General features: G+C 37.5%; 1 protein-coding gene across 1 annotated transcript; it reads right to left on the bottom strand.

The window, feature by feature from the left end:
- Window positions 1-1,845: 1,845 nt before the first annotated feature.
- LOC139968993 (long-chain-fatty-acid--CoA ligase 5-like) lies at window positions 1,846-26,462 on the bottom strand. Its single transcript, XM_071973654.1, has 19 exons — window positions 26,298-26,462; window positions 24,949-25,159; window positions 23,646-23,757; window positions 23,374-23,441; window positions 22,689-22,790; window positions 22,282-22,381; window positions 20,882-21,090; window positions 19,799-19,850; window positions 19,181-19,254; window positions 18,090-18,176; window positions 12,175-12,309; window positions 11,668-11,753; window positions 10,739-10,793; window positions 10,063-10,158; window positions 4,662-4,940; window positions 4,122-4,265; window positions 3,255-3,356; window positions 2,638-2,709; window positions 1,846-2,154 (listed from the first exon to the last, which is right to left on the bottom strand). The coding sequence occupies exons 2-19, from the start codon at window positions 25,087-25,089 to the stop codon at window positions 2,011-2,013; spliced, it is 2,058 nt and encodes a 685-aa protein (XP_071829755.1). The 5' UTR covers window positions 25,090-25,159; window positions 26,298-26,462; the 3' UTR covers window positions 1,846-2,010.

Raw genomic sequence — 26,462 nt, 5'->3', positions numbered from 1 at the left:
ATATGTTGAACTTGCAATTGTAAAGAACCTTGAACATGTTTGCAACCAATCTCTGAATATAAACTATCTTCCGTAAAAATTGATTTTCTATTATAAAAATAAATGATAGTTCCAAACAAAAATGGAGTAGCAAACTTTGCATGCAATACTCTCAGGCAAAGGTTGTGACCTGTACTCAATACTGTTTGCATAGTGAGGATAACATTAAGAAACAAACATTGGCTTTGAATCTTAGAATTTCCCTGGTAAATCCATGAACCTTTCCATTAATGTTTGAATAACAAGGATGGTGTAGAGAAATACATGGCAAGTTCTGAAGATCACTAACCTCTGGGAAACAGGATTATTTGCTCAATGTTTGCTTGGATAGTGAATACTGCTAGAAATAACAAGGTTAACCTTCAAGCAATTATATGAACCATTTTAAAACTGTTTGAAACTAACAAGGGAAGAGTAAGATGAAAGGGAAGAGTAAGATGAGTAAAATGAGTAATAAGAGTAAGATGAAAGAGTAAGATGAAAGTACAAAGGAAGAGTAAGATGAACTTAAAAATACCCTCTGGCATATGTATGAACTATTGTTTAATACTGTTTGAATAGTGAAGAAAGCCTGAAGAAAAGTTATATGGTTTAATGATCTCTGTAGCAAATACATTAAACTTTATCTACCCAAGGAACAAAAACCAACAGCACCAAATAATAAGTTGACCAGAGTTTAGTTATCGATGAACTTTGGCAATGTTATGGAGTTTGTAACTACTGTTTCAAAAGCAGAGGTAATGCAGAATTGAAATGGAAACCGCTCTGATTACCGTTTGAAAATGAAGAAAGCCCAAAAAAGAAAGAAATTTGAAGTTAAAGTAAACATAGTGTCTAAATCATGATTGATTGATAATTCTACTGCTGAAATGTTTACATTTCTTAATGTCATGCTGCCGAAGGGAAAACAACCTTTAAAAACTCTAACTTTATTTCTTAGAAGTTTTTGCTTTCTTTTACATATTTTTTAAAAAGGCCAGACAAATACTGGCCCACTTTTCAGAGCTATAATTTCTTTTTAAGTAATTTCATTTTTTTAAGTCGAATTAAGTCAGCAACTTCCTGCCTCAATTTGTAATTTGACTGATAGATTAATTGATTGATTTAATATACTTCCACCATCAAAACTTTTTTTTTTTTTTTTGGTGCAAATTAATGTTTGATTCCAAATATTGATTAAGTAACTTTGAACCTGACATTTTTGATTGGATGTCAGAACTTTGAATATATAATATTCTTTTTAATGCCGTATTATTTTGAATAAAGTAAAACCACTTTGAGATTTTTATTGTCTATTCAGAAGGAAGGGAGTGAATGGGGAAAGAAAACGTAAGAAAAAGGAGAAGAAGAATGGTTAACCGCTGAGACAAAGATATCCTAAGAGATATTTATGTCACCATATATTGACTAGTTTAGAGGTCTTTCAAAACAAACACCCAATCAAATCCTTTCACCCAATGGATGTATTCTAATTGGCAACTAGTAAGTCTGGAATTGTAAAGCTTTTTGAAAGCAAGGTAAGCAACATAAATTTGAAAAACGTTGTCAGTAATCTCTACAAAACGAGAAAGAATGTTTCCATCTGGAGGCTCAGTCAATTTCAGTCAAATCAATCAGACACATCACAGGTGTAAACATAATTTCATATCAAATGATTCTCAAGAAAAAAGAAAAAGTTGTGTATGCAGAAGAGTGCAGATAAAAAGTTGAGGTAATTAACACTGAATTCTCAAAAAATATTCTCTATTAAGTTGTAATATTCTCAAAATATTTAATAAAGTATATATTACCCTGGAATCATCTGTATACTGTTCACACATTTTATTATTATTAATCAATGATATTCAAACACTCATGAAAGAATGAATACAATCATGGAAGAATTGATAAACTAGTGAGCACAAGACTGATTTCAAAGAGGGAAAGACAGACAGACAGACAGACAGACAGACAGACAGACAGACAGACAGGTTAGCACTCATTCAGATCTTCGTACATCTTATCTATGTCATCTTGAAACTCCTCCGTCAGTTGTGGTCTCTTGTTTTTCAAGGTCGGGGTTAGTAAGTTATTTTCTTGACTGAAAGGTTCTGACACGAGAATGATGTCCTTAACCTATCATCAAAGGAACAGCAAAAACAAACTGAATAGTGATTTGACACTCAAATGAGGACAACATTGTTAATCTTCATTTTGGGGTAAAAACAACAATTTTAAAGGAGATATATCCAGTGGATGCACAGCAGAATTAAAGTGACTGTGAACCTGAGGACGGAGCTGTAAGCTTTGCTCTGAGAAACAATGCTTGTTTTAACACGAGGAAGGCTTTCTGTCCTCCTTCATTTTAATTACCTAAGAATCGAGAGTCATACATAAAGTCACGTAGAGCACATTGTCGTGTAACGAAAGAGGGTAGAAGTTGGAAGGTTGTGGTAGGGAGAAAGAGTAAATGGATAGGAAACTTTCATTAACAGACAATAGTTGCATTTTATGTGTAGCACACATTGTTTAGGAATTGTTTAGGAATTTCTTTGCCCTCTTGTTAATTCATTAAATCCTGTTGTTTTAGCAAATCAAATAGATTAACAAAGTTCATACCTGTTCAAAGCCTTGCAGGCCTTCTTCCTTTCCAAACTGAAGTAATTGATCCAAGAATGCCTTTTTCAACTCCTAGTTAGAAAGAAAAAACCAAGAGTGTTATTTTTTCTTGAATATGGTTGTTTTTATAATGCAATAATTGCATGAAGGGAAGAAAGGGTCCTAATTATACAATGTATATATCTTGTTTCAATCTTTTCATTTTTATCCCAACTTCTGAGGGTAACAACTAAGAAATTGCAGCCCTCCACAACCACAGCTGTGGATCTGAATGCACCTTTCCCATCATTTTCCTCCCGCACTACTTTTTTAGAAACGAGAAGGAGTGACGTTGCCACAGAAAAACCAACTGATAAAAACAAGAGATAAATTCAATTGGATCTATTACCTTTAAACAAGAATCTCCCTCACAACAGCTGCCCAGAATAAGTATTCATAACAAGAGAGGAATTGTGAGAGCCTCTTGTCCCTCTTTCTAAAACTACACCACTCCCCTTCCCCTTCCCCCTTCCACTCAAATACTTACCTGGGCTGATATATGATAGTATATGGTATCAGCCATCTTGAAAAGCTTAGCCACAAGAATGCATGCATTACAGAATACACTCACTACTTACCTTGCGTTCACAAAGTTCAGCTAGTGTTCCTTCAAGTTTTAATTCTGAGGCAAGAGCAGGAATTTCATCGGGGTTGGGAACAATCACACCGACAAGGCTCGACTACGGAGAAGGAATTTAGTTAATTAAGTATAGGTGATATTTGAATCAGAAGTTTGTGGGAACTATACAGGCACTATTTCATGTACAGCCTCATCACCCTTACTGTTTTGCAACACCCTCCCTCCCTCCCTCTTAACAACCTTCCTCCTCCCAACACCCTCCCAACACCTTCCCAACACCCTCGCTCCCAACACACTCCCTCCCTCCCAACACCCTCCCTCGCAACACCCTCCCTCCCTCTCAACAACCTTCCTCCCTCCCAACACCTTCCCAACACCCTCCCTCCCAATACCCTCCCTCCCTCCCAATACCCTCCCTTCCCTACCCTCCTCCTCCAACCTCTATCAGCAAATAGGTTGTTTTTTTATTGAGAAACTAATTTGCTACTGAAAAATAACCCAGGCTATAACCAGTTTGTATTGATCATTTTTATCCTGGGTTCTCAATAGGCCGCTTAGAGGCCAAATTCAACCGGCAAAAAGATTACAGTAGAGCTTGCTAAAAGGATCATCCCACAGTCTTACACTAATAGGATAAATGCGGGTCAAAAGGCCTTAGTCTTGAGCACCATACCCTGTACATTGCTCAATCAAGGTATAGTGAGGTCTTGGTCTCTCACTGGTCCTTTGTTTCAACCAACTGCAACCTCTGGCCCTTGTAGAAATTTGTTTGAGGTCCCTGGGTCCATAGCATATCAAACTTAAATATTGTAACTCACTTCTTCCATGAGAGATTAATTGAAAGATTAAGGTCAAATAAATGTACCTGGAAGTAGGAACCATACACAAAGTTTTGCATGACAAATCTGTTCCTTGCATAAATGTTTTCTATCTTCTCCGGGGCGATGAATTCTCCCTGGGACAGCTTGAAGATGTGCTTTCGTCTGTCAATCAGTTGTAAGGCACCGTTCTGTCGAGGAATGATGATATATTCTTCAACAATCAACACAAACTTAGCTGCAAAACTGGGGAGCTCCTTATTAGTCGCATGGCACAAATTATTCTAAAATGATCAAATCGCAAATTATGCTAAATTTCAAATTTTGAAGCAATTTTTGTCTACCATGGCTGCTAAAATAAATTTCAGGTATATGTAAACTAACTCTCAGGCCTCATTTACTTCAAATCCAGTGTTAACCTTTATTGATCCTATATATTTCCAAAAGAGCAGATAAAACTGTTAAAAAGAAAGTGAATGGGAGGGGGAGGGGAGGGGTCAGGTTGGGGGAGGGGAGGTCAGGTTGGGGGCCACATACCAACACGATGGGTGCTTGTCATACTTCTCTAGACATCCCCGAATACTCACTGGCAGCCAGCGACCGATATCACCAGTGGCCAGCCACCCGTCTGCATCTTTGGTTTCCTTGGTTTTCTCCTCATCTTGCCAGTAGCCATCAAAGATGTTGCCTCCTCGGACGCACACCTCCCCCTGGTCCTGTTCTGCAAAGTACTTCATCTCTGGGACGTCTCTCAGTTTCATCTCCAGGCCCGGATTGACGGGACCGACGTGTCCGGCGGTTGGATCCTGTACCAGGCTGTGAGTGATGCAACAGGTCGTCTCTGTTTGGCCATAACATTCTGCTACCTGATCATAACAAAAGCAACAAACCCGACATAAAACATTACGTCCTTCTAATTCTGTTTATGGAATAATGATATGGCGAGTTTCTGATGTGAAAATGGTGAATAGCAGACAAAACACAGAGGCTGAGGAGCAGAAGACGACAATGACCAATCAACTACAAATGATGCATTTCTTTGTTAAGCAACCATCTTCCAAACCTGTCCCTCAAGAAACATTATTTCATCATTGCATAGTGTGATTGCATAGTGTGGTTGCATAGTGTGATTGCATAGTGTGGTTGCATAGTGTGGTTTGCATAGTGTGATTGCATAGTGTGGTTGCATAGTGTGGTTGCATAGTGTGATTGCATAGTGTGGTTGCATAGTGTGGTTGCATAGTGTGGTTGCATAGTGTGATTGCATAGTGTGATTGCATAGTGTGGTTGCATAGTGTGGTTGCATAGTGTGGTTGCATAGTGTGGTTGCATAGTGTGGTTGCATAGTGTGATTGCATATTGTCATTACATAGTGTCATTGCATATTGTCATTACATAGTGTGGTTGCATAGTGTGAATGCATAGTGTGATTGCATAGTGTGGTTGCATAGCGTGATTGCATAGTGTGGTTGCATTGTGTGGTTGCATAGTGTGATTGCATATTGTCATTACATAGTGTGATTGCATAGTGTGATTGCATAGTGTCATTACATAGTGTGATTGCATAGTGTCATTACATAGTGTGATTGCATAGTGTGATTGCATATTGTCATTGCATATTGTCACTGCATAGTGTGATTGCATAGTGTCACTGCATAGTGTGATTGCATAGTGTGATTGCATAGTGTGATTGCATAGTGTCATTGTTCTAATCCAATCTGTGAATAGTTTGATAATTAGGAAGTATGTGTAGCATCCCGTAACATGAGGATGCACCCTCCAGTTCATGACTCCGAAAAAAACCACGTTGCACCTAGAACCATCTTGTGTCATTATTTCCAATACGTTACACTGGCGACGAAGATAGGATATCATTTTTTTTTCGAGAAATAACGATATAGTAGTTCCACTCCGGTACTTAGGAACCTTAATACGAATCGATGGCAGCAACGATTGGCCAAATTGGCGAGTTTAGAGAAGGACAGGAGGATGTCGAGTGTTACCTCGAACGCCTAGCGTTATTCTTCCAGGCTAATAACATACGCGATGACAGAGCCGTGAGTACGTTCCTCACTGTGGTAGGTCCGGTAGCCTATGCGTTGTTAAAATCGCTATCGTCACCGATGAAACCAGCCGAGAAGTCTTTAGTCGAGTTGACGGCCATGTTAAAGGATCACTTTTCACCGAAACCACTGACAATAGCAGAGAGATTTAAATTTCATAAGCGTGATCAACGCGATAGTGAAAATATTTCGGCCTATTTGGTGGAAATTAAGAAGTTAGCAGCTACTTGTGAATTTGGGAACTTTCTTGAGGAAGCTCTAAGGGATCGCCTTGTTTGTGGGATCAACGATCAGCAGATTCAAAGGAGATTGCTATCGGTGACACGACTTACACTTCAAAAAGCGACTGAAATAGCCAACGCAATGGAGCTAGCCACCAAACAAACACTTGAATTCCAGGGTCAAGCACAATCACGCCCTGTGAATGAACCACCTCAGGTTAATAAAATAAAAGTGGGATATGGGAAATTTCAAAATCACAAACAAAATAACGGTAGGAAATCGGAAAATGTTGAAATTTACACCATAAATTTTTCAACCGGTGCAAAGAAAGACAGAGTGTATGTTGACCTGCATGCTGGTAATAAACCGCTTCGCATGGAATTAGACACCGGTGCTGCAGTATCCTTGATATCGGAGGATTGGTATCGACGAAATTGTCAGGGGCCTCTAGAGAATACTGGGATTAAACTCCGCACATACAGTGGCGAGGGAATTCCTGTCTTGGGAAAGTGGATGGCACAAATTACTTATCAGGGCCGTCCATATCAGCTACCTGCGTACATCGTCAAAGGGAAGCGCCCATCGTTACTTGGGAGGGAGTGGCTGCGGGACATTAAATTGGACTGGCATAGTATTTTTGCAGTGGAAGGCAGCCAACCAGTCACAGTGCAAGAGCTGAAAGTCAAATACCCTACTGTGTTTGCAACTGAAGGAAGACCGATTGAAGGGTTCAAGGCTAACGTCCAAGTCGCTGATGGCACCGTACCAAAGTTCTTCAAGCCGCGGTCTGTACCCTACTCACTGAAACCCAAGGTGGAGGCAGAATTGAAGCGTCTTGTTAACGAACAAATAATCACCAAGGTGGACAGAAGTGACTGGGCAACACCTATTGTTGTGGTACCCAAAGCGGATGGGGGGATCCGTCTGTGTGGGGACTATAAAGTGACTGTAAACCGTGATATTGAGAATGCTCGGTGTAACTTACTGACGGCGGATGACTTGTTTGCAACATTAGTTGGGGGGCAGGTGTTTACCAAATTAGATTTGACTCAGGCTTATCAGCAATTGGAGTTGGACGACCAGTCAAAGAAATTGTTAACCATTAATACCCATTTGGGTTTGTTTCAATTTAACAGGTTACCTTTTGGCGTATCGACAGCTCCAGGGATCTTTCAGGGTATCATGGATCAGATCCTTCAGGGTATTGAGGGTGTTGTGTGTTACCTTGATGATATTTTAATATCCTCCCCCTCCATGACACGTCATGAGCAAATCGTTGGTGAAGTGTTAAGTCGCTTAGAGAAATACCATATCAGGGTTAAGCCATCCAAATGTGAATGGTTTAAACCATCTGTTGAGTATTTGGGGCATAAAGTGGATGGTGATGGCCTACATCCTACTGCTCAAAAGCTGGAAGCTATTAAAAATGCTCCTAGCCCAACCAACGTTTCAGAACTAAAATCGTATCTTGGACTGTTAAATTACTATGGCAAATTTCTGCCCAATCTGGCTACATTGTTGCATCCATTAAATGAGTTATTGCGTAAAGACGTGTCTTGGAAGTGGACTGAAGCATGTGAAATTGCTTTTAATCAAAGTAAGGAACAATTATTGCAAAGTCAACTCTTAGTTCATTATGATGTTAACAAAGTGCTCAAACTGGCATGTGATGCATCAGCCTATGGTATTGGCGCTGTAATTTCCCACATTATGCCAAATGGCGAAGAAAGGCCAATTGCCTTTGCATCCCGTACTCTGTCGAGTAGTGAGAAGAATTATGCTCAAATTGAGCGGGAAGCATTATCACTGATTTTTGGGGTTCGAAAATTTCACAAATTTTTATACGGTCGAATGTTTACTTTAGTAACTGACCACAAACCCCTCACAACGATTTTGAATCCAAAATCACCAATACCAACTTTGGCAGCAGCACGTATGCAAAGATGGGCTTTAATTCTATCTGCCTATACTTACAATGTTGAGTATCGTCCATCAGCGGACCATGGCAATGCAGATGCGTTGTCACGGTTACCGTGTAACCACAAGGGTCATGATATGTCGCATGAGGAGACCATTTATCATTTCTCCCAGGTGAATGATCTTCCTATCACATCAACAGATATTTGTGAGGCCACCAGAAAGGACCCTGTGTTATCAAGGGTTTATGACTATGTAGCAGTTGGGTGGCCCAGTCATGTTGAAGCAGAGGAACTTAAGCCATACTTCTGTAGAAGGAATGAACTATCTATTGATGATGGTTGCCTCTTATGGGGGCTAAGAGTAATAATTCCTCCAGTGTGGAGACAGCAGTTGTGGAAAGCCTACATGAACAACATCTGGGTATGTGTAGCATGAAGGGCATGGCCCGTAGCTATCTGTGGTGGCCTAGTCTGGATGGCGCTATTGAGGGAGTTGTTAGGTCTTGTAAAATTTGCATGTCCATAAGCAAGGGACCCCCAGTAGCCCCACTACAAACATGGGAATGGCCAACTAGAGTCTGGCAGCGCTTGCATATTGACTTTGCTGAGCTGGATAGTCAACATCTGTTTATCTTAGTTGATAGTTATTCCAAATGGGTTGAAGCAATCCCCATGTATCAAACAACCACTACAAAGACCATAGAGGTGTTGCGTAACCTATTTGCGTCCTATGGTCTCCCAGAGGAAATAGTGTCTGACAACGGACCACAGTTTACCTCTGAAGCATTCCGTAATTTCATGATAAGTAATGGAATTAAGCATTCCAGGGTTCCGCCATACCATCCTGCCTCGAATGGTGCTGCGGAACGTACTGTGCAAACCGTGAAGAGAGCTCTAATCAAATTTAAGCTTGATCCTACCAAATCAGCCATGAGTGTTTCACACAAACTAGCAAATTTCTTGTTCAGTTATCGAAATGTACCTCATTCAACCACTGGACGTACCCCGGCCGAGCTTTTTCTAAAGAGACAGCCTAGAAACAGGTTATCTCTACTGAAACCTAACTTACAACAAGTTGTAAAGGGAAAGCAAGAGAAACAAAAGTTTTATCACGATGAGGGGAGAGTTCAGAGGCGCACATTTGATATTGATGATTGTGTTAGAGTCAAAAACCACCAAAATCAGAAGGTCAAGTGGCTACCTGGTAAAATTGTCAAGATCTGCGGATCCCATACCTATTTGGTTCACATACAAGGATCAGATAAAATGAGATACACACACATTGATCAGATGTTACCATTAAACAAGAGTGTATTCAATCAACCTGAAGCTGGAAACGACCTTGTGCATGAGTTTGTTCCAAGTGTGGTAACCACTCCTCGTGGAATGTTGTCAAATGCAACTTCTTCGGCTACTTCACAAACAAGAGAAGATAGTCCAGAGCAGACTAATACCTCCATTTCAGAGGTTCTTCCTATAAACCCTTACCCCACTCCAAACAGACCCATTGCACTACGCCGTTCCAGTAGAGTGATTAAGCCAAGACAGATCTTGGATTTGTAAATATTGTTGAGTTGTATTTTTTTATTTATTTTTTTTTCCTTAAAAAAAAGAAGTGACTGATCAGAAAATAAAGACATATTTAAGGAAGGAGGAGTGTAGCATCCCGTAACATGAGGATGCACCCTCCAGTTCATGACTCCGAAAAAAACCACGTTGCACCTAGAACCATCTTGTGTCATTATTTCCAATACGTTACAGTATGAAGTGGCAGGGATACTCACATAGATACCGAGTACAGCTCTCAGGTACATGATCACCTCTGGTGCAATAGGTGCTCCACCACTGAAAACTGCTGTCAATCTGCCACCAAACTGGTCCTTCATGGAACAATTAATAAATGTATGAAATATGTCAAATCATTACACAGGCTTCTTCTATATATATATATCAAAGCACAGCTCCAGTGGCAGAGTGAACACATATCTTGTGTGAGTGAGCATGGTAACAAACTAGGTCGTAATTAATAGCTACAAATTGTTTGCAATAGAAGAACAGAAACAAGAAAGTCAATCATACTTTTACTAGGATTGTGATTTCTTCATGTGGTTCCTACAAATTGATGAATATATTCCTTGCAACAAATTATAGTTTGACTATATATGTAAATTACTTTAAAAATGGCAGTAGAAAATACCTGCTAAAGTTGAACATGAGTAAACATTATTTGAGGGTTGGATGAGTGGGAGGGGGGGAGAGGTTCCCTTGCCCCACCTCCCTATATGACAAGAACATAAAGGGTTGTTAGTTTTTTGTAACCATGAACTTATAGATTCCAATTAGGGTAACTTATTGCATTTCTTGGTAATGGTTTCTTAGTAATGTTCTATGTAGGTTGGAAGAAAAAGAACTTCTACCTACCCAAAAATTGTTTAATTTTGTTGGAGAAAAGGCTCTTACCTGAACTTTATTAAAGACAAGTTTATCCCAAAATGATTTCCTCGTGACAATGCCTCTGTGAACAAGAAAAAAGGATCAAGAGCTGGTTTACCTGGAAATGTATATTTCACTTCTTGTGTTGGATTAGTATATCAAGTAGCTAGTACTTAGTTCCGTATGATAAATGTAGGCAGATTTTGTTTATTTCTTTTCCCTACTAAAAAGGTACTTATAAGTAGTAGCTAATGACAAACAATAGTAAACAACTTGCACTCTGGTTGTCATGTGCACAATACCATCAGATAGAGGGCTACAAGTAGAATTCTGTTTGGTTTGTGTAAGAGTGCAAGGCTCTAGCATGAGTACAAATACTTAGATATCCTATCCTCCTTTACTCCCATGGTAGACTTCCATAATGTCCAGATTACTGTATTATGAGTACAAATACACAAATAACGATGCTAAGAGTTTGAGTTCTAGTACCGGCTCACTACGAATATGTCTCCTTTATACACATTCTAGATCCTATGCCAAGTCTTGGTTTTCTGTTTTGGGGGGAAATTAAGAAAATTTTCTCAAGTTATTATTAAAACATAGTTGAGGTGCTAATAGCAGAATACTGTTAACTGTCCTTTAATATTTTTAATGCAGTTGGAGACCTTACAATGTTACTGCAACCAGTAGTAGGGCCTCCTACCGATACTGGCCAAAGTCAGTTCATTGTCAGAGAGGGCCTCCTACCGATACTGGCCAAAGTCAGTTCATTGTCAGAGAGGGCCTCCTACCGATACTGGCCAAAGTCAGTTCATTGCCAGAGAATTTGTCCTACACTTTCTCTCTTTTTCTGAACAGTGATCTTCTTGCGGACACATCTGATTTCATTCCGTCATCAAGCATATAAATGACACTGAAGATGTTATGAGATACCTTCAAGAGATAAATAAACTTACCTTTCCAGCATGCTATGCTTGGCTTTTAGAGCATAATTAAAAATGGCTTTCTTCAGAGCTCCACCTTGATTGACTTTGGTATTAATCTAAAAAAAGAATGAAAGCATAGGCTAAAGGGGCTTCTAAAATTCCTAATATGGTAGTCAGTGTAGATCAAGTTAAAGTAAAAATTCTCATTGTATAGTTCATTCAATACTTTCTAATTAACTTTCCTTCTTTAGAGAAGCAAACACACTTTGGGGCCAACTTTCTACATAACAATCAACTCATGAACAAACATGTGCAATTTGTGCATTGTTGGTGGTAAAGAACTACTTTTGCTTTAAACTAAATGGAATTTATTTCAATTGTTTCTACCCAGTTTTCCCACCAAAGTAAACTCAGTATAAATGCTTTCTAAAATCAATAGATGCAACAAACCAGCCCAAACCCCTCCCTCCCTTCAAAGTTGCAACAGTCAACACTGATTGATCAATGTTGAATACACAGAGAAAGACAAAAGCATACCCCATCAACAAAGCGATTGGCTACACGAGGTACCACGGGGAAGTAAGTCGGCCTCAACGTTGCAATATCTTCAAGTAACTTCTGAAGATCTCCAGAATAGACACCTATGCTGCCACCACTGGTTAAGAATGTACCCTAAAGAGATGTCAAAAACAAAGAAAGATTTAAATCAATTTAAGAAAAGTCAGCTTTGTGTTATTGAAACTGATATACATACGGTGCAGCTGATGTTGAAATTAAAACAAATGAATTGAAAGTACATGATCGTTATCTATGATGGCAATTACATCAAGATTCCAGTCCTATTGACTGGATGGTACACAGAACTATTGGAATGACCCAAAGTTTCATATCGACTGCATAGATATTGTGAACAAATACAACCTTAATAGTGTATTAGTGGCCCTTCACACCTGTAAAACTTTGTCATCATATCTTGTCATGCTGCCTTATTACTTTATTTCTTTCTGTATCATTGAAACGTACCAAATTTGAGAATAGGTTTCCAAATTCTGGAAAAGACAACTCTGTTTGTAATGGGAAGAACATGGTCGTACCTACCATTTTCTTCTGCAAACCCATATAGTTGTCCAGTTTATGCCAATCCTTTCATGGTGCTTTGCAGGACTATGCAACATAGATAACTACATTTTCAAATAGTACATTCAAATTTGGGAAAATTTCATGCATCCATTGAAACAAAATGGTCATAGGACAATAAAATATGTCATGTGACAACAATTTCAATCACTTTTCCATCATTCAGGAGAATTTTTGACTTTCAGGCCTGCCATAGGTCACAGCAAGTGACAGTATAGATTTGTCTTAACTAAGCACTTTGTAAACACTAAGTGTTGTGAAGTCATGCACTTAAGTTCTCTATAAACCCTACATATGATCGTTCTAGACCCCTGCTTCATAAAACTGCTTCCTTGGAGACTAATTTTGTGACATTTCTTGGCTAGCCACCACCCGTGAATTTCTAAGGCTTCAAGACACCCCATATGCATACTCCCTAGTGATTGATGATCTTCATATAACTACAGTACTACACAACAATAGAAGTGTAATTTTATAACCAACATGTTTTGCTCTTCTTTTTTTTAAATATTATAACAACATGCTTTGAAACATAACAAACTTTCAGCATGCATTGAAAGTCAGTAAAGAGGAAAACTTAGCATCCCAATGAAATTTGCATGCATGTCCTAACATTGTGTTTTAGAGATAACTTCAAGCTAAGTTTTGTACAAATGTGGTTGTCTGGAAAATAATATATACTGTAAGGGAACTGATCAGCAAAATTCACTAGAATTCTAAAATTACATTCCCCTATCATCAGTCATAAGCAAACTATGGTGAGATCCAGTGACTTCATCATAAACTAGTCATTGCCTTCAATTGTGGCGGGTTCTTAAGTACATCATTAAAGACATTCAAACATTGTAGATAATTTCAAAGTGTCGTCCACGAATGACATCACAAATTATAACTATTATATAATCACTAAATTTTCCAATAATATAAATAAATTTCCCAAATTTTGTTTCTCAGCAAGAGAACAAAGCTATTAAGATGAGAGTTTAGATTGACTTGTTTTGTATCATGCATTTTTTCTAAATCTTAGGGATTTGTATCTCTTTATCAAACATGTACCGTTATGGCAAACACTGCGTATTATAAATGTACAAAACAAGTTTGCATTCATGCGTATACCTATAAGGCCATTGCAAACAAAACCACTTGCTTCAAAACATTTCCTATTCAAACACATAAGGGATATTTGATATCGTTTACAAATAGGAAGATCATTTCACATATGTGAATTTCTTCCAAATAGGAGGAAACATCGACAAGTATAGTATCCTTGAAAGAAAATTGAATAGGATCATTTTTCTGTCATCATTTTGTGATATTACACATTTTTAAAGAAAGCAGAAAGAAATGAATTTTTAAATAACAGAATGTGAAAGCAGTGGCTGATGCAATCAAAGAAAAAGAGAAACATCATTAGTTTGAAGCGTTGAAATGCACGCAAATGTTTTAGCTTTACAAGATTAATTAGTTTTTAAATGATACTGCATAAGGAAATCAAAGTTTTGTACGGCAAAATGGCTAATTTTCATAGTTTGTTTAATATGACCTTGTTCAATGTAGCTAATAATTCACACACATGTGGTCATTTAGCCATCAACGTTTTGAACAATACCTTTCCCAGTTTTTTCCTCAAGCTATTGCAATTTATTAAACTTATTTTCAAGTTTGTCCAAGTTTGTTCAAATGGAAATATAAATGTAAATAAACCCACTTTCAAGTAAATTGTTCATCGCAGTCACCTCTATCACACTGACCAATGATGATGTTTGGGATTGTCTCTGGACTGAGTAGGGTGGGGTGAGGGGTAGAGTGGGGAGGGGAGGGGGAAAGTTCATGACACTTATCTCTATCACATTGACTAATGATGATGTTTAGATTTGTGTCTCTTTAAGCTTTCTATAATTTTTCGCTTTCTTTGCAAACTTTCTTTCGCTTTCTTTGCAAACTTTCTGTCATTCTAACATGCTGACTATTATGAAACAGAATTGGTTCTTTATTTCATACTGTCATAGTAATGTATGTTTCCTGGACAGTACCTTGTAGGGAAGGCTCACCTGGATTCCTGCTCTAATGATTTTCACTTATATGCATTCATCCCTGCTTTTACACAATGCTTAGTTATGCTTCATCCCTGCTTTTACACAATGCTCACTATAAATGCTTTCATTCCTATTTTACACAATGGTTAGTTATGCTTGCTCTAATAATGCTATCTTATGATTTCATTCCTGCTTTAAACAATGGTTACATATGCTTTCATTCCTTGTTTATACAATGCTTAGTTATGCTTGCTCTAATAATGCTTTCTTATGATTTCATCCCTGCTTTTATACAAAGCTTAGTTATGCTTTAAGTAGTAGAGTGTTTCTTTTCCCAACCTCTCAAATGGTCTAATTACCTCATAGCTTGCCCATGGCAGTTCAATGATAATAACAACTCTTAGCTTTGTTTATGATATCAGTGACCAATAGAAGCATAAAAAGCAGAGCAAACTGTTACAGAATCAGCCTACATGCTAGAAGTGTGTTTGAGAAATAATAAACTTTCATAAGGTTCATAACGTTTAATTATGCCATTTTTGGGTACCGATAGTGTATTTCCATGGCAACAGACATTACCATTGTTCAACATCTGCTGCAATCTGTTCTACAGAGCATGTATGCAATATCTTTTCAAATGCTTCTTGAAATGAAATGACAAAGAAAGCTAACCGAAATACATATATTTGCAGATGTGTATGTGGCTGCAAAGGTGGGTCAATTAAAGAAAAAAACAGAGTGCAAAAATGCATTGTGGTTTCGATGATATAACATGAGCAGTTTTCTTCATGAATCTGACGTAATGTATAGTGAAAAGCAGTGTGATGTGACAAACAATAAATTCACAATGACACAGGCTGTCCTGAAATGGCAATTGACCTCAACAACAGGCTTCTTATACTGTATAAATGTGATACATCCACATACTTAATATAACATTCGTCTTTGTTGAAAGACAATTTGACCCCTGGTTAACTCAAACGGTCATTGACCTCTGCCCACATTAGGATTCTTGTAATAAATGTGGTACAATTACATACCTAATATGCAATCTGTCCAAGCTTCCCTTGCGATATTATGTGTAGGAAGGTGCGTTAGTGCACAGAGACATGTAAGAGGGGAGTGAAGTATATGTTTGGCATTTGTTGACTCCAAATGACTTTTGACCTCCATCAAAAGCAATAATAGGCTCCTTAAATTTGATGTGGTACATCTACAAACCAAATATGAGATCTGTCCAAGGTTCCCTTCTTGCAATATCATGTATACAAGGTTTTTACAATTTGACCGCTGATGTCCCCAAATGACCTTTGACCTCCACCAAAACAATAGGCTTCTTGTACCTTAATGTGGTACTTTCTACACACTAAATATGAGGTCTGCCCAAGCTTCCCTTCTTGAGATATCATGTTTACAATGTTTCACAATTTAAATGACCTTAGACCTCCACAAAAAGCAATAGGTTTCTTGTACTTAATGTGGTACATCTACACACCAAGTATGAAATTGGTCCAACATTCCCTTCTTCAGATATTGTGTTTACATGCTGGGCGTCACAAACCCACACACACATACTTTATACATACATACGCCATCATGAATACAAAGGTTACGATTATCATCGAAACCAATAAGGATGTGATGATAGCAGATTCAGCCATTTTGCCAGAGAATATGATCATAATGACATTGATGTATGTATTACCTGACTCTCTCCTTGTGAAAATAACAGTTCTGTGAGGAAACAACTAAGATGTATGATTTTTTGCAGCTATGTTTTTCTTGTTGATTTTTTGCTCTTTTTTTGTCCTTTTTTTCCCTTTCTTTTCACTAAGCAGACATACTATGGTGAGTGGGGGCTTGACATCTTAAACTTTATCCACTTTTGCGTTCATGAATTCTACGCAAAGACATCTCAGTCACAAATTGTTCAATGCTACAAATTTTGCTTTACAAACTTGCACAGACCTGTCATTTTCAAGTCTGCACATGAAACAATGCTTTGTAATTTGTTTATCTTTTTTTGTTGTTGTTGTAATTTTGACGTTCGCTACCTATCTTGTCAATAACACAAGGACCTTTTACTTTTCATCATTTTGATTTTAACTTAGAAGTCAGATCTGCCTCAAAATCGAACATTGAAATATTGTCTTTTGTGTTTACATTTTTCCACTTCAATTTTTGGAAAGAAACAATTGGGAACATTGGTTGACAAAGTTCTAAATCCATAATAGTTAAACGTGGATTATATGGATTTATAACCGTAAGAAAGACGGTTGCTCAGATATGAAGATATCTAGCTATACATTCCTTTGCTTTGTGTAGTCTGACAATGAAGTTGCCGATTGATAGTTCAGTTCTATTAATAATTAATTATATTACAGTATTTAGCAGAACAGTTCAAAGGGGTGTCTGATAGTTTGAACAGACAAAGGTAATTTCAACATTAGGGAAGATACATGGGCAGTATTCTACAAACTAAAACGAAGACAACTGGATGACTGGATTTTCTGAATGTTCCAGGATGCGGATAAAACATGTCCATAATAATCCAGGTTTAATTGTTACTTCAATGAAAATGAAATCAAGTTGTCAACGATAGTTGATATTAAAGCTACAAACTGGGCCACAAAGAATATTTAACAAAATTGCCAAATATGTGAAAAAGAGAACGAACGAGAAAGTCACTTACACAGACGGAAATCTTAAACTTCTAAGAATGCGATTCTTTGCGTATTATACCCTTCTGTATCGTTTGTCTACTCTAACATGTAAAGCTAAGAAGAGAAAAGCTCCAGATAACGCTTAACCAAAAAAAAAATAGCCTGTCACCTTTGGCCAAACGTCTAGTTTACTGCCTTCACCAACACCCAACTTTTTACCTTCTTTTGTTGTTAAATTTGTCATCCTTCTCAATTTTGGGAGTTTGAAATAACTCCATGCTTTAACAAAAAACATCAAATCAAACTGCTTAATACATGTTAATTTTCTTCAAAAACCAATTACACATTTATATTATTTATTTACTTTTCCACAACAAGATTTACATATAAACATATATTTGATTAATTGCGCAACATAGTTTTGGAAAGAAACTTTTCTCAGAAGAATTGGGGCTTTAAAAAGGTAGAACACTCCAATAATGTTAAGGACAGAAGCAAACAACAAGAAAAATTAAAACTAAGACTATGCACTGTACATTGAGTAACCTCAAAAAAATACAATAGCTAATTATAATTTGAATATAATTGAATAATATTTGAATAAATGAATACTTACGGTATTGCATCTTTCAAACACATGAGGCAGCGGTAAGTAGGAGAAGTGGACTGCTGATGGTGACATAATGTTGTCTCTGTAAACTGGCTGGAATGGTATGAAAATAGTTTTAATTAATCTCGATAAGTTTGTCTTACATGCCAAAAAAAAAAAAACCATGTTCAAGTCATTACTGAAGAGTATGTTTAAAAAAATATTGAACAAGAAGCAAACCAAACTATCATCGTCGCTCAACATCTAAGAGGTATATGTGACGAACAAGTAAACTCTCATTCCAGTTAGGAGATATCACAGGTTTAATGTTCCTTCAACACACAAGACTGTAAAGGACTTGATCAAGTCTAATTATGGTATCATCAAGAAATTTATGCTTGAATAATTAATGGTTTGCTAACAATTATCACAATGTTTATTTTCTGTAAAAGAGATGAGTTTTGAAAAAAAGCTGAATGTATGTAATAAAATATGCAAGTGTTAACATGACCCTGAACATGAATGTGAAAAAAAAATAAAGTAAAAAAGAGAGAGTAAAGACGTTAAAACGCCTCATTGTGACACTTTTGACATCACAACTTTACTAAATGACAACCTCAAGGCATGACTTAAAAACTAGGATATCTCCCAAACCAAGACAAATTTTTGTTAGCCATATGGGAGTGTCGCTCATGACAAATAAGTTTATCGTGTAAGCTGAGGATTGGCTTAGCTTCTCCCTAAAGGAAGTAATTTTATTTAATGGTTGAAACGGTAAACTTACGAAGAACTCAAACTGTGAAACAACATCCTGTAGACTACGGTGGCTAAATTGCTTCTAAACCAGCTGAACAGTCACTGAGACGGTCTAAGGGGTAGTCAGTACTCCCACATATTATCCAAATTATTCATAAACAAATTATTTTATAATAGAATCGAAAAGGATTGTCAGTCTCATATAACAGGTTTTTCAGATATTTCCTCAGGAATGTACTAGAAAGTAAGACTTTCTATATCACAGCTAGATGCTTTTCTGTGACTTAGAATCAAATGTTATGATACCTTGGCCATCACAGCAAATAGATGGTATATTAAACCTTCACCTTGGTGATACCTACCTCTAAACTGTTGAAAAAGTAGGCATGGTTCGCAATAAAGTTTCTGTGTTTCAGCATAACACCTTTTGGAATTCCTGACGAAAGAAAGTGGAAAGTGATTTGAAGGTAATGTGATACATTGATGGTGAGGAAACTTGATTTAAACAATAGGAAACTGCAAAGCAAGGGCATTCAGCTAGGGTGGGCTGGGCTCGGAAAGGTACAAAATGTTTTTCAGGCTCTACAGTTTTCTGCATTTTAGCTCTGTAGAAATGAGAGTAAAGGGTGGATGGGAGAGGGGTGGATGGGAGAGGGGTGGATGGGAGAGGGGTGGATGGGAGAGGGGGAGGGCGAGGGGGAGGTGGGGGCCTGACAGCAAATTTGAAGCAACACCATGTACTTAATCATGTTTTCTGTCTGTTTTCCAAGGCTTGTAAGACGTCCTGAATTGGAAAACTTTACAAAAGCAAAAGAGTTTAAACTTTGTACAATATGTTTGTTATCATAAATTGCTATCACATATTAAATTAGCAATTATTTTTTAAAGACCTAAAGTTACATATCTACACATTAAACTTAGCGTATGACAATTAGAAAATTCTAAAATCTCAAAACAGAACTACCACAAGAAGAACTGACCAGTGGTGCCGCTGGTGAAACAAATTGTTGAAATGTCATCTGGTTTTGGCGGCTGAAACAAAGGAATAATACAAGGTAAACCATACATGTGTAAAAGTGGATGTAATACATGAATTTCAAACCAGTGACGACTTGATTTAAAAAATCATTCCTAAATTTTGTGGATCTTCATCAAATTTATTTATTTGCTTAAGTCGGAAATAACATTTTTAAACCTGAAAAACATGCAGCAATTTTTTTTTCTCCTTTTAATTTGTTTTTGCCAATGTCACTGTGTATATATTTGCAAAAAACGGTTACTTATTATTTTCTATAAGTCAATGAATAACAAACTGAGTAGGAAATTTTAGACAATGGAAAAGAGATATCCAGCGAGAGATATCCAGCCCTTCCAGAATTTGTTTTTGCCAATGTCACTGTGGATATATTAGCAAAAAATGTTAACTTATTATTTTTCTATAAGTCAATGAATAACAGTAAACAGTAAACAAAATCTTCCACTAATCAGGTACGCAGGCTTATTAAAGGACATAGGCTTTAGTATCCTACCCAGTTTGTCTTGCACATTGCTCAATTTAGGTAGACTTTGATTCTCTCTGGCTGTTTACACTAACTAATATATTCTCTCTGCCCCTCATAGAGACTTAATGCAGAATGCCAGCCATAACCATTTTGGCACAACAGCTCCTTAGCTATAGTGCTCTATTTTGCATCAGGGTGGCAACTTTGTGCATCTAAACAAGCCACATATTAAAGCAAAATTAATACTTCTTACCACACCCCTCACCCCCCCCTTCAGAAACTTTGGAACATTCTATTAATACATGTCAAAGGTCACTGAGAACTTGTAAAACTGCTCAACGTTTGTTCAATGTTTTAACTGAAACATGACCAGGTAGTAATGTTACAGGATTTCAGTAAATTTTTCCCAATTTTACCAAAATCAACTGGCAATGCTGTCTACGTCAACAGCTCATAAAACCTGAGCATCTTTGAACAAAGCCAACCATAGCAAAAGTTGGTGAATATGCTATGACCTGCTGACAAAATAAAGAAAAAAAAATTCAGAACGAAACTTCTTACCACTGCAGGGTGTAGGTTTCTTTTGCCACGATCCATCACTTCTTCAAAGGAAAATATATTTAATCCACCTTTTAAAAATTCTTTTCCCATTTGGTCGTTTGGTGTGTAACCTGTAACAATGACAGTCTGCAGGGTGGGCATGTCTGACGAATGTTTTAGGAGGTCTTTTGCTTTTGCTAGATCATCGCAGAAGATGGTTGTCATGGCAGCTAGGGATAAACAATAAATCAATCACTTATGTTTGCAAAAGCAGCTGATTCTCATTTACAGCAAAGTTACAAAACCACAGTCCACTCCTCATTAGATTCAATGTTAGGGTTACATAACCACAGTCCATCCTCACTAGATTCAATGTTAGGGTTACATAACCACAGCCCATCCTCACTTGATTCAATGTTAGGGTTACATAACCACAGCCCATTCCTTATTAGATTCAATGTTAGGGTTACATAACCACAGTCCATCCTCACTAGATTTAATGTTAGGGTTACATAACCACAGCCCATTCCTCACTAGATTCAATGTTAGATTAACATAAACACAGTCCGTTCCTCACTAGATTCAATGTTAGGGTTACATAACGACAGTCCTTCCTCACTAGATTCAATGTTAGGGTTACATAACCAGTCCATCCTCACTAGATTCAATGTTAGGGTTACATAAGCACAGCCCATTCCTCACTAGATTCAATGTTAGGGTTTCATAACCACAGTCCATTCCTCACTAGATTCAATGTTATGGTTATATAACCACAGTTCATTCCTCACTAGATTCAATGTTAGGGTTACATAACTACAGTCCTTGTTCAGATGTTATGTAGTTCTGAAGCAGTCATCGCAAATACAATGGAATGGTTTTCTCAGCAGTGAATTGGCTATTAAGCTACTCAATTTGAGCAGAAAAAGGTAAACCTAGCAAGGCATTTGCTTATATCAAGCCTGGCACCATTTTCTTGATTCAGAATCATTCTTTTTCTTCATAATGGGGAGGGGGGACCCCTCACCCTAGCCATCTCTTTGCGGTCCTTTTTCCTCGATAAAATATGGTAATCCTAACCAATCTAGTGACTAATGCAACATTCTGTATAAACAAAAGGCCATAATTATATTCCTTGGAAAAAACATACAAGTAGAGAGAAAAAGAGTTATTCATACTTTAAGACTGCTGATATCCTAAACCTACATTCTCTTCCTGCACCCGCTTTTAATTCATGATCCTATCACATTTGCCGTAGTAAGCAATTTCTTAGTCTGGTCACCGTTCATCTCATTCGGGTTCACTCGATGGATACAGATGTCGTACAGAGTTAGGTATTGCAACGCTAAACAAGAAACAGATTTTCATATAACTACACAGCTAGTATCTTTCACAAGAAACAATCAGTTAATGGAGTCACTCACTTGAATTAACGGCGTGAACAACTGCTTTCCATCCGAGAGTATCGTAGAGGGGGACGGAGATGAAATTGAAGGAGAAGCACATGATGTCGCATAACAGCCACTGTAGGAATGAAAGCTTAACATTAGTAATCAACAGCAAAAGTTGTCTGACCGTACAGTGGGTTATAAAGTTCAGTCTTTCAAGCATATTTAGTTTCAATACTGAAGTAATTCTGAGGGCAACCTTAAACAGTACATATTTACAATTGACATGTATATCTCTCAGAATACCCTTTTTGTTCCACCTTACCCTTTTGCAACCTCTCTCCAAAGTAACTTTTCTATTGCAAATGATGAAACTATGAGCATTCACATCTATTGAATGTTCTTACAGTAATGACACACATGTCTCTTTCAGGTTAACTCACCTCTACAGTGTTACGGGCATAGATTCCTATCCTGCTCTCTTGACCTGGAGAGATGCCAAGATTGATGAGACCAGATCCAAGCGCCTCTGCCTCTTGTATGCTCTGAGGATTTCATATTTCAACAACTGTTAGCACACACTGTAATTGAATTCCATAGTCTGAGTATTTGGATATCATAGAATCAACATTTTGACAAAGTAGGCCTCGTAGACACTCATAAAAGTGCAATATATATCTTGGAAACATTGTTCTCAATTAGTGTCTTTCAAGTAATCTGTTTCAATGGGTGATTGGCTCTGATTTTTTTAAACTATAAGAGTAAGAATAACTTTAATTATCCCTAAAAGGTAACTACGGTGCTCGCAAGGCAATAAACCATAAAAGAGTGAGAAATAAAATTAAAAAGAAAGAAAAAATGAAAAGCTGCAGGCTGTAGGCCTACAGAAAGACAGCCTAACATTTAAAATTAGTATTATGAATTTTAATAGCCTGAGGGATTAGAGATAAAGGATTGTGGGTTTAGGTACCCAGAAGGAGGCTGGCTGAAATGAAATTTGACAATTAAAGCCAATAACCTCATCTTCGGCCCCCCCCCCTTACCTTCACACCCTCCCTTCCCTGTCACAGCTATCTCTTCAAAGTAATTCCTGATAACCCTATTAGTAACAAATTTAATATTTCAGACCTCTGAATATGATTTCCATTGAAATTCCCCTTCACCTCCGGGTCTTTTTCCCAGGCAGGGGCCATCATCTGAAAAAAACAATGAAATGGTTAAATTTCGATAAACAATGTCGTAATTTCCACAAAATATGGATAGGAGAAATCTTTTTAATTTCAATCTCTAGAGTCAAAATGACACCAATCTTGATGCTGTCCAGAAAAATGTTCACTTCTACCCAACACCATAATTTAACATTAAGTATAAACCCAGTCAAAAAACAAACAAAAACTTACTTGATTTCCTTAGTCCTCGTTGTACTGCATCATACATCGTGTGAACATCTGGATACCAGCTATGTTTTATGAGCTCCTTTGGTAATGAAGTAACTCTAATCCTCTCAGGGCCCTATTCAAGAAACAAAACAGAGCTTCATCCTTCAGTGCTGTTGACATGAAAGGGGCTTTGGGGTCTTTCCATAACATGTTAGGTCGAACTAGTGAGAGTTTTTGGGGTCCCTATTATAACAGTCAGTGCTGAACACATTTTCTGTAAAATGTTTAATATCTCGTTTTACCCTGTAGTGATGAAGACATTTTACACAAGATAACTGTGTATAGTTCAAATGTATGCACAATGTAGGACCAAGCTACCTCACCAACTTGTTTCAGCTCCAACCATCATCCACACGCTCACTTCGCTCTAATTCATCACTGATGTTACTCATCCCTAGAGTAAAAACACAGACTAACGGCTTGAGAACGTTCACATCCAGTGCACCGTGCCTGTGGAACTCACTTCCAGAACATGTAAAAATGTGCAATACTGTTAACAGTTTCAAATCAGCACTCAAAACGTATCTCTTCACCAAAGCATACATGTTATAGTTGTTATTATTTTGTTAAGCGCTACAAGAATTATTTCATAATTTGTTTGACGCTATATAAAAATTATGTATTATTATATTATAGTGACATGACACTGTAAATGTACCTGGCTTGTTTTACATTGCAATTTCAATACATGCAACTCACAGTAGCTACTTTGTTTCAATTTAACATAAAGACGGTTGTACAGTTCTATGAATCTACTAAGCCATCATTGGGAATTAGTATCAATGAAAATTGAAAATTGAGGTTACTGTCAATAATTACTTGAAGAAATCCCTCACTCACCCCACCCCCTCCCCCCCCTCATTTATTCAAAACTGTCCATTCAGCAGTAGGTACTAGGACCCAGCATGTACTCACCACCCATGAATGGTTTTCAGTAATATTTTATAAGTCGATGGGTCAGTCTACTTGTAATCAGTATCAGGACTTTGTTTACTAAGCAATGTTCAGTTGCTTGATCTTTATGAATGGAGCAACTTTTGGGGAAAATAAAAAATCAATTAAAACTCACATAGTGATATATGTCATTGTTTTACTACATATCAGAAATGAAAACTATCATTCATGCCATATAAGGATGAATTATCGGAAGCATGGATAGGTCTGTGTTTATAAATGGAACGCAGAATCAGCTGAACCGGAGAGATTTCCAAGAGAAGTTGACATCCCATGTCACGCATGAAGAAAACAAAGTATATATACTCACAGGTAACTGCACAGACTGTTGATTTGGATCTATCAGAGTAGAATGTAGTCGAGGGCACCCGATGACTGGATTGATCCTATGTCTTATCAAATGCTTCACGGTTTGAGACCACCTTACCCACGATGTTGGATGTGACTGCATATTGGTTCCTTTGATTATTATCACTTATGTTTTCAGAGTACTTGTTTGTAGTAAATCCATAAAATTAGTCCTGAAAGGTAAGAAATTTCCTCTGATTTGATGGATCACCCTCACAATATACAATAAAAGTAATGATGAACATGTAGTGATGGCTAATGCAACGAGTGAATATAGTATGGTAGTAGAACATAATAAAGGTGGTGGGGAGGAATGGAGGTTTGGAGTAGAAAAGGTCAGATTGGATGCAGTACTAGCAACAGTGGGATTAATAAGATAACTAAGTAATTTAACTAATTAGAAAGTTGATTGAAGTAGTCTGAATATCAGCTGTGAGTTTCATTACATTGGGTAGAATACAGAGTTAATTTAGCTTTTCATATTTTGTTCACCACCAGATAACATTGGAGAACTGGCATATAGGCTTTTTGCTCAGCCTAGTTCAGTGAAGGGAAAACTTTTGCACATTTAAGGTACATTGAATCCAAGTTGTAGGCCCTAGTTCTACAAAAGGATAGAGGCAACTAGTGTAACTTAGCCCCCCTCCCACACACACCCCTCTTTCAATGCCATAAGTTAGACCTTGTCTTAAGTTAACTTATTAAATTGTGGACTGTAACTAATCAGCTTAAGTTAGGCCTAAGGTAGTTTATTAAGGCTGTTACTGGTTATTATACACTAATTAACAGAGGCTATAAGTAACTTTATTCCTTATTAACTGCTACTCTAACGTTAAGCTAGCCTACCTGAGTTAAACCAAAAGTTAAAAGTCTTATGTGAATGTAGTGTAACTTGTTAGACCTAGCCTACAAAATGACAAGTATCAATTGTTAAGTCTAAAGGTACATATAGCCTAGGCTAGGCCTATATCTGTAGGATCAACTAGGCCCTAAGTCAACTAGGCCTAGCCTAGTCAGCCATTACTGACAAAAAGGATCAGTAGGGCCTAATGTTAGGCCTAGTACTAGTACACTGCTTGCCTATTACTTGTCATCGGGGACCATAAGTATACTGAAGACTATACATATCAATCGAATTAAAACATTGGACCCTAGGCCTAACATTCTAACAATAACATGAAGGCCTACGACGACGAGGACTGGGATATTGATAAAGTTATAACCTAGTTAGGTATAACAGACCTAATGCCGGTGAGCAAAACACTATCACTATATCAGGACTAACGTTTCGGCTACGCTTAAAATGTTTACCCCTATACTTTGGTCCAGGAAAACTTATTCAATCGGTTTTAGAATCACATGTAGAACACTGGCCAGGCTGTATCGAGCGAGCACCTACCAAGTATAACGTGCAGCAAATAGTACAGTGATTTGTGTAAACAAGCAGTAACCTTGTACATGTTGATGTTGTCAAGG

Source organism: Apostichopus japonicus, chromosome 6 (genome assembly GCF_037975245.1).
Source record: "Apostichopus japonicus isolate 1M-3 chromosome 6, ASM3797524v1, whole genome shotgun sequence".
Taxonomy (NCBI): Eukaryota; Metazoa; Echinodermata; class Holothuroidea; order Aspidochirotida; family Stichopodidae; genus Apostichopus; species Apostichopus japonicus.
The sequence above is the reverse complement of the archived record's forward strand: the minus strand, read 5'-3'. Positions and strand labels throughout refer to the sequence as shown.

Coding starts and splice junctions, on each gene's coding strand:
- LOC139968993 (XM_071973654.1), bottom strand. CDS start 25,089: ATGCAGTCACATCCAACATCGTGGGTAAGGTGGTCTCAAACCGTGAAG. Junction 22,382..22,688: donor ATGCCCGTAACACTGTAGAG/GTGAGTTAACCT, acceptor TCATTCCTACAG/TGGCTGTTATGCGACATCAT. Junction 2,710..3,254: donor CTGAACTTTGTGAACGCAAG/GTAAGTAGTGAG, acceptor CTTTCTAACTAG/GAGTTGAAAAAGGCATTCTT.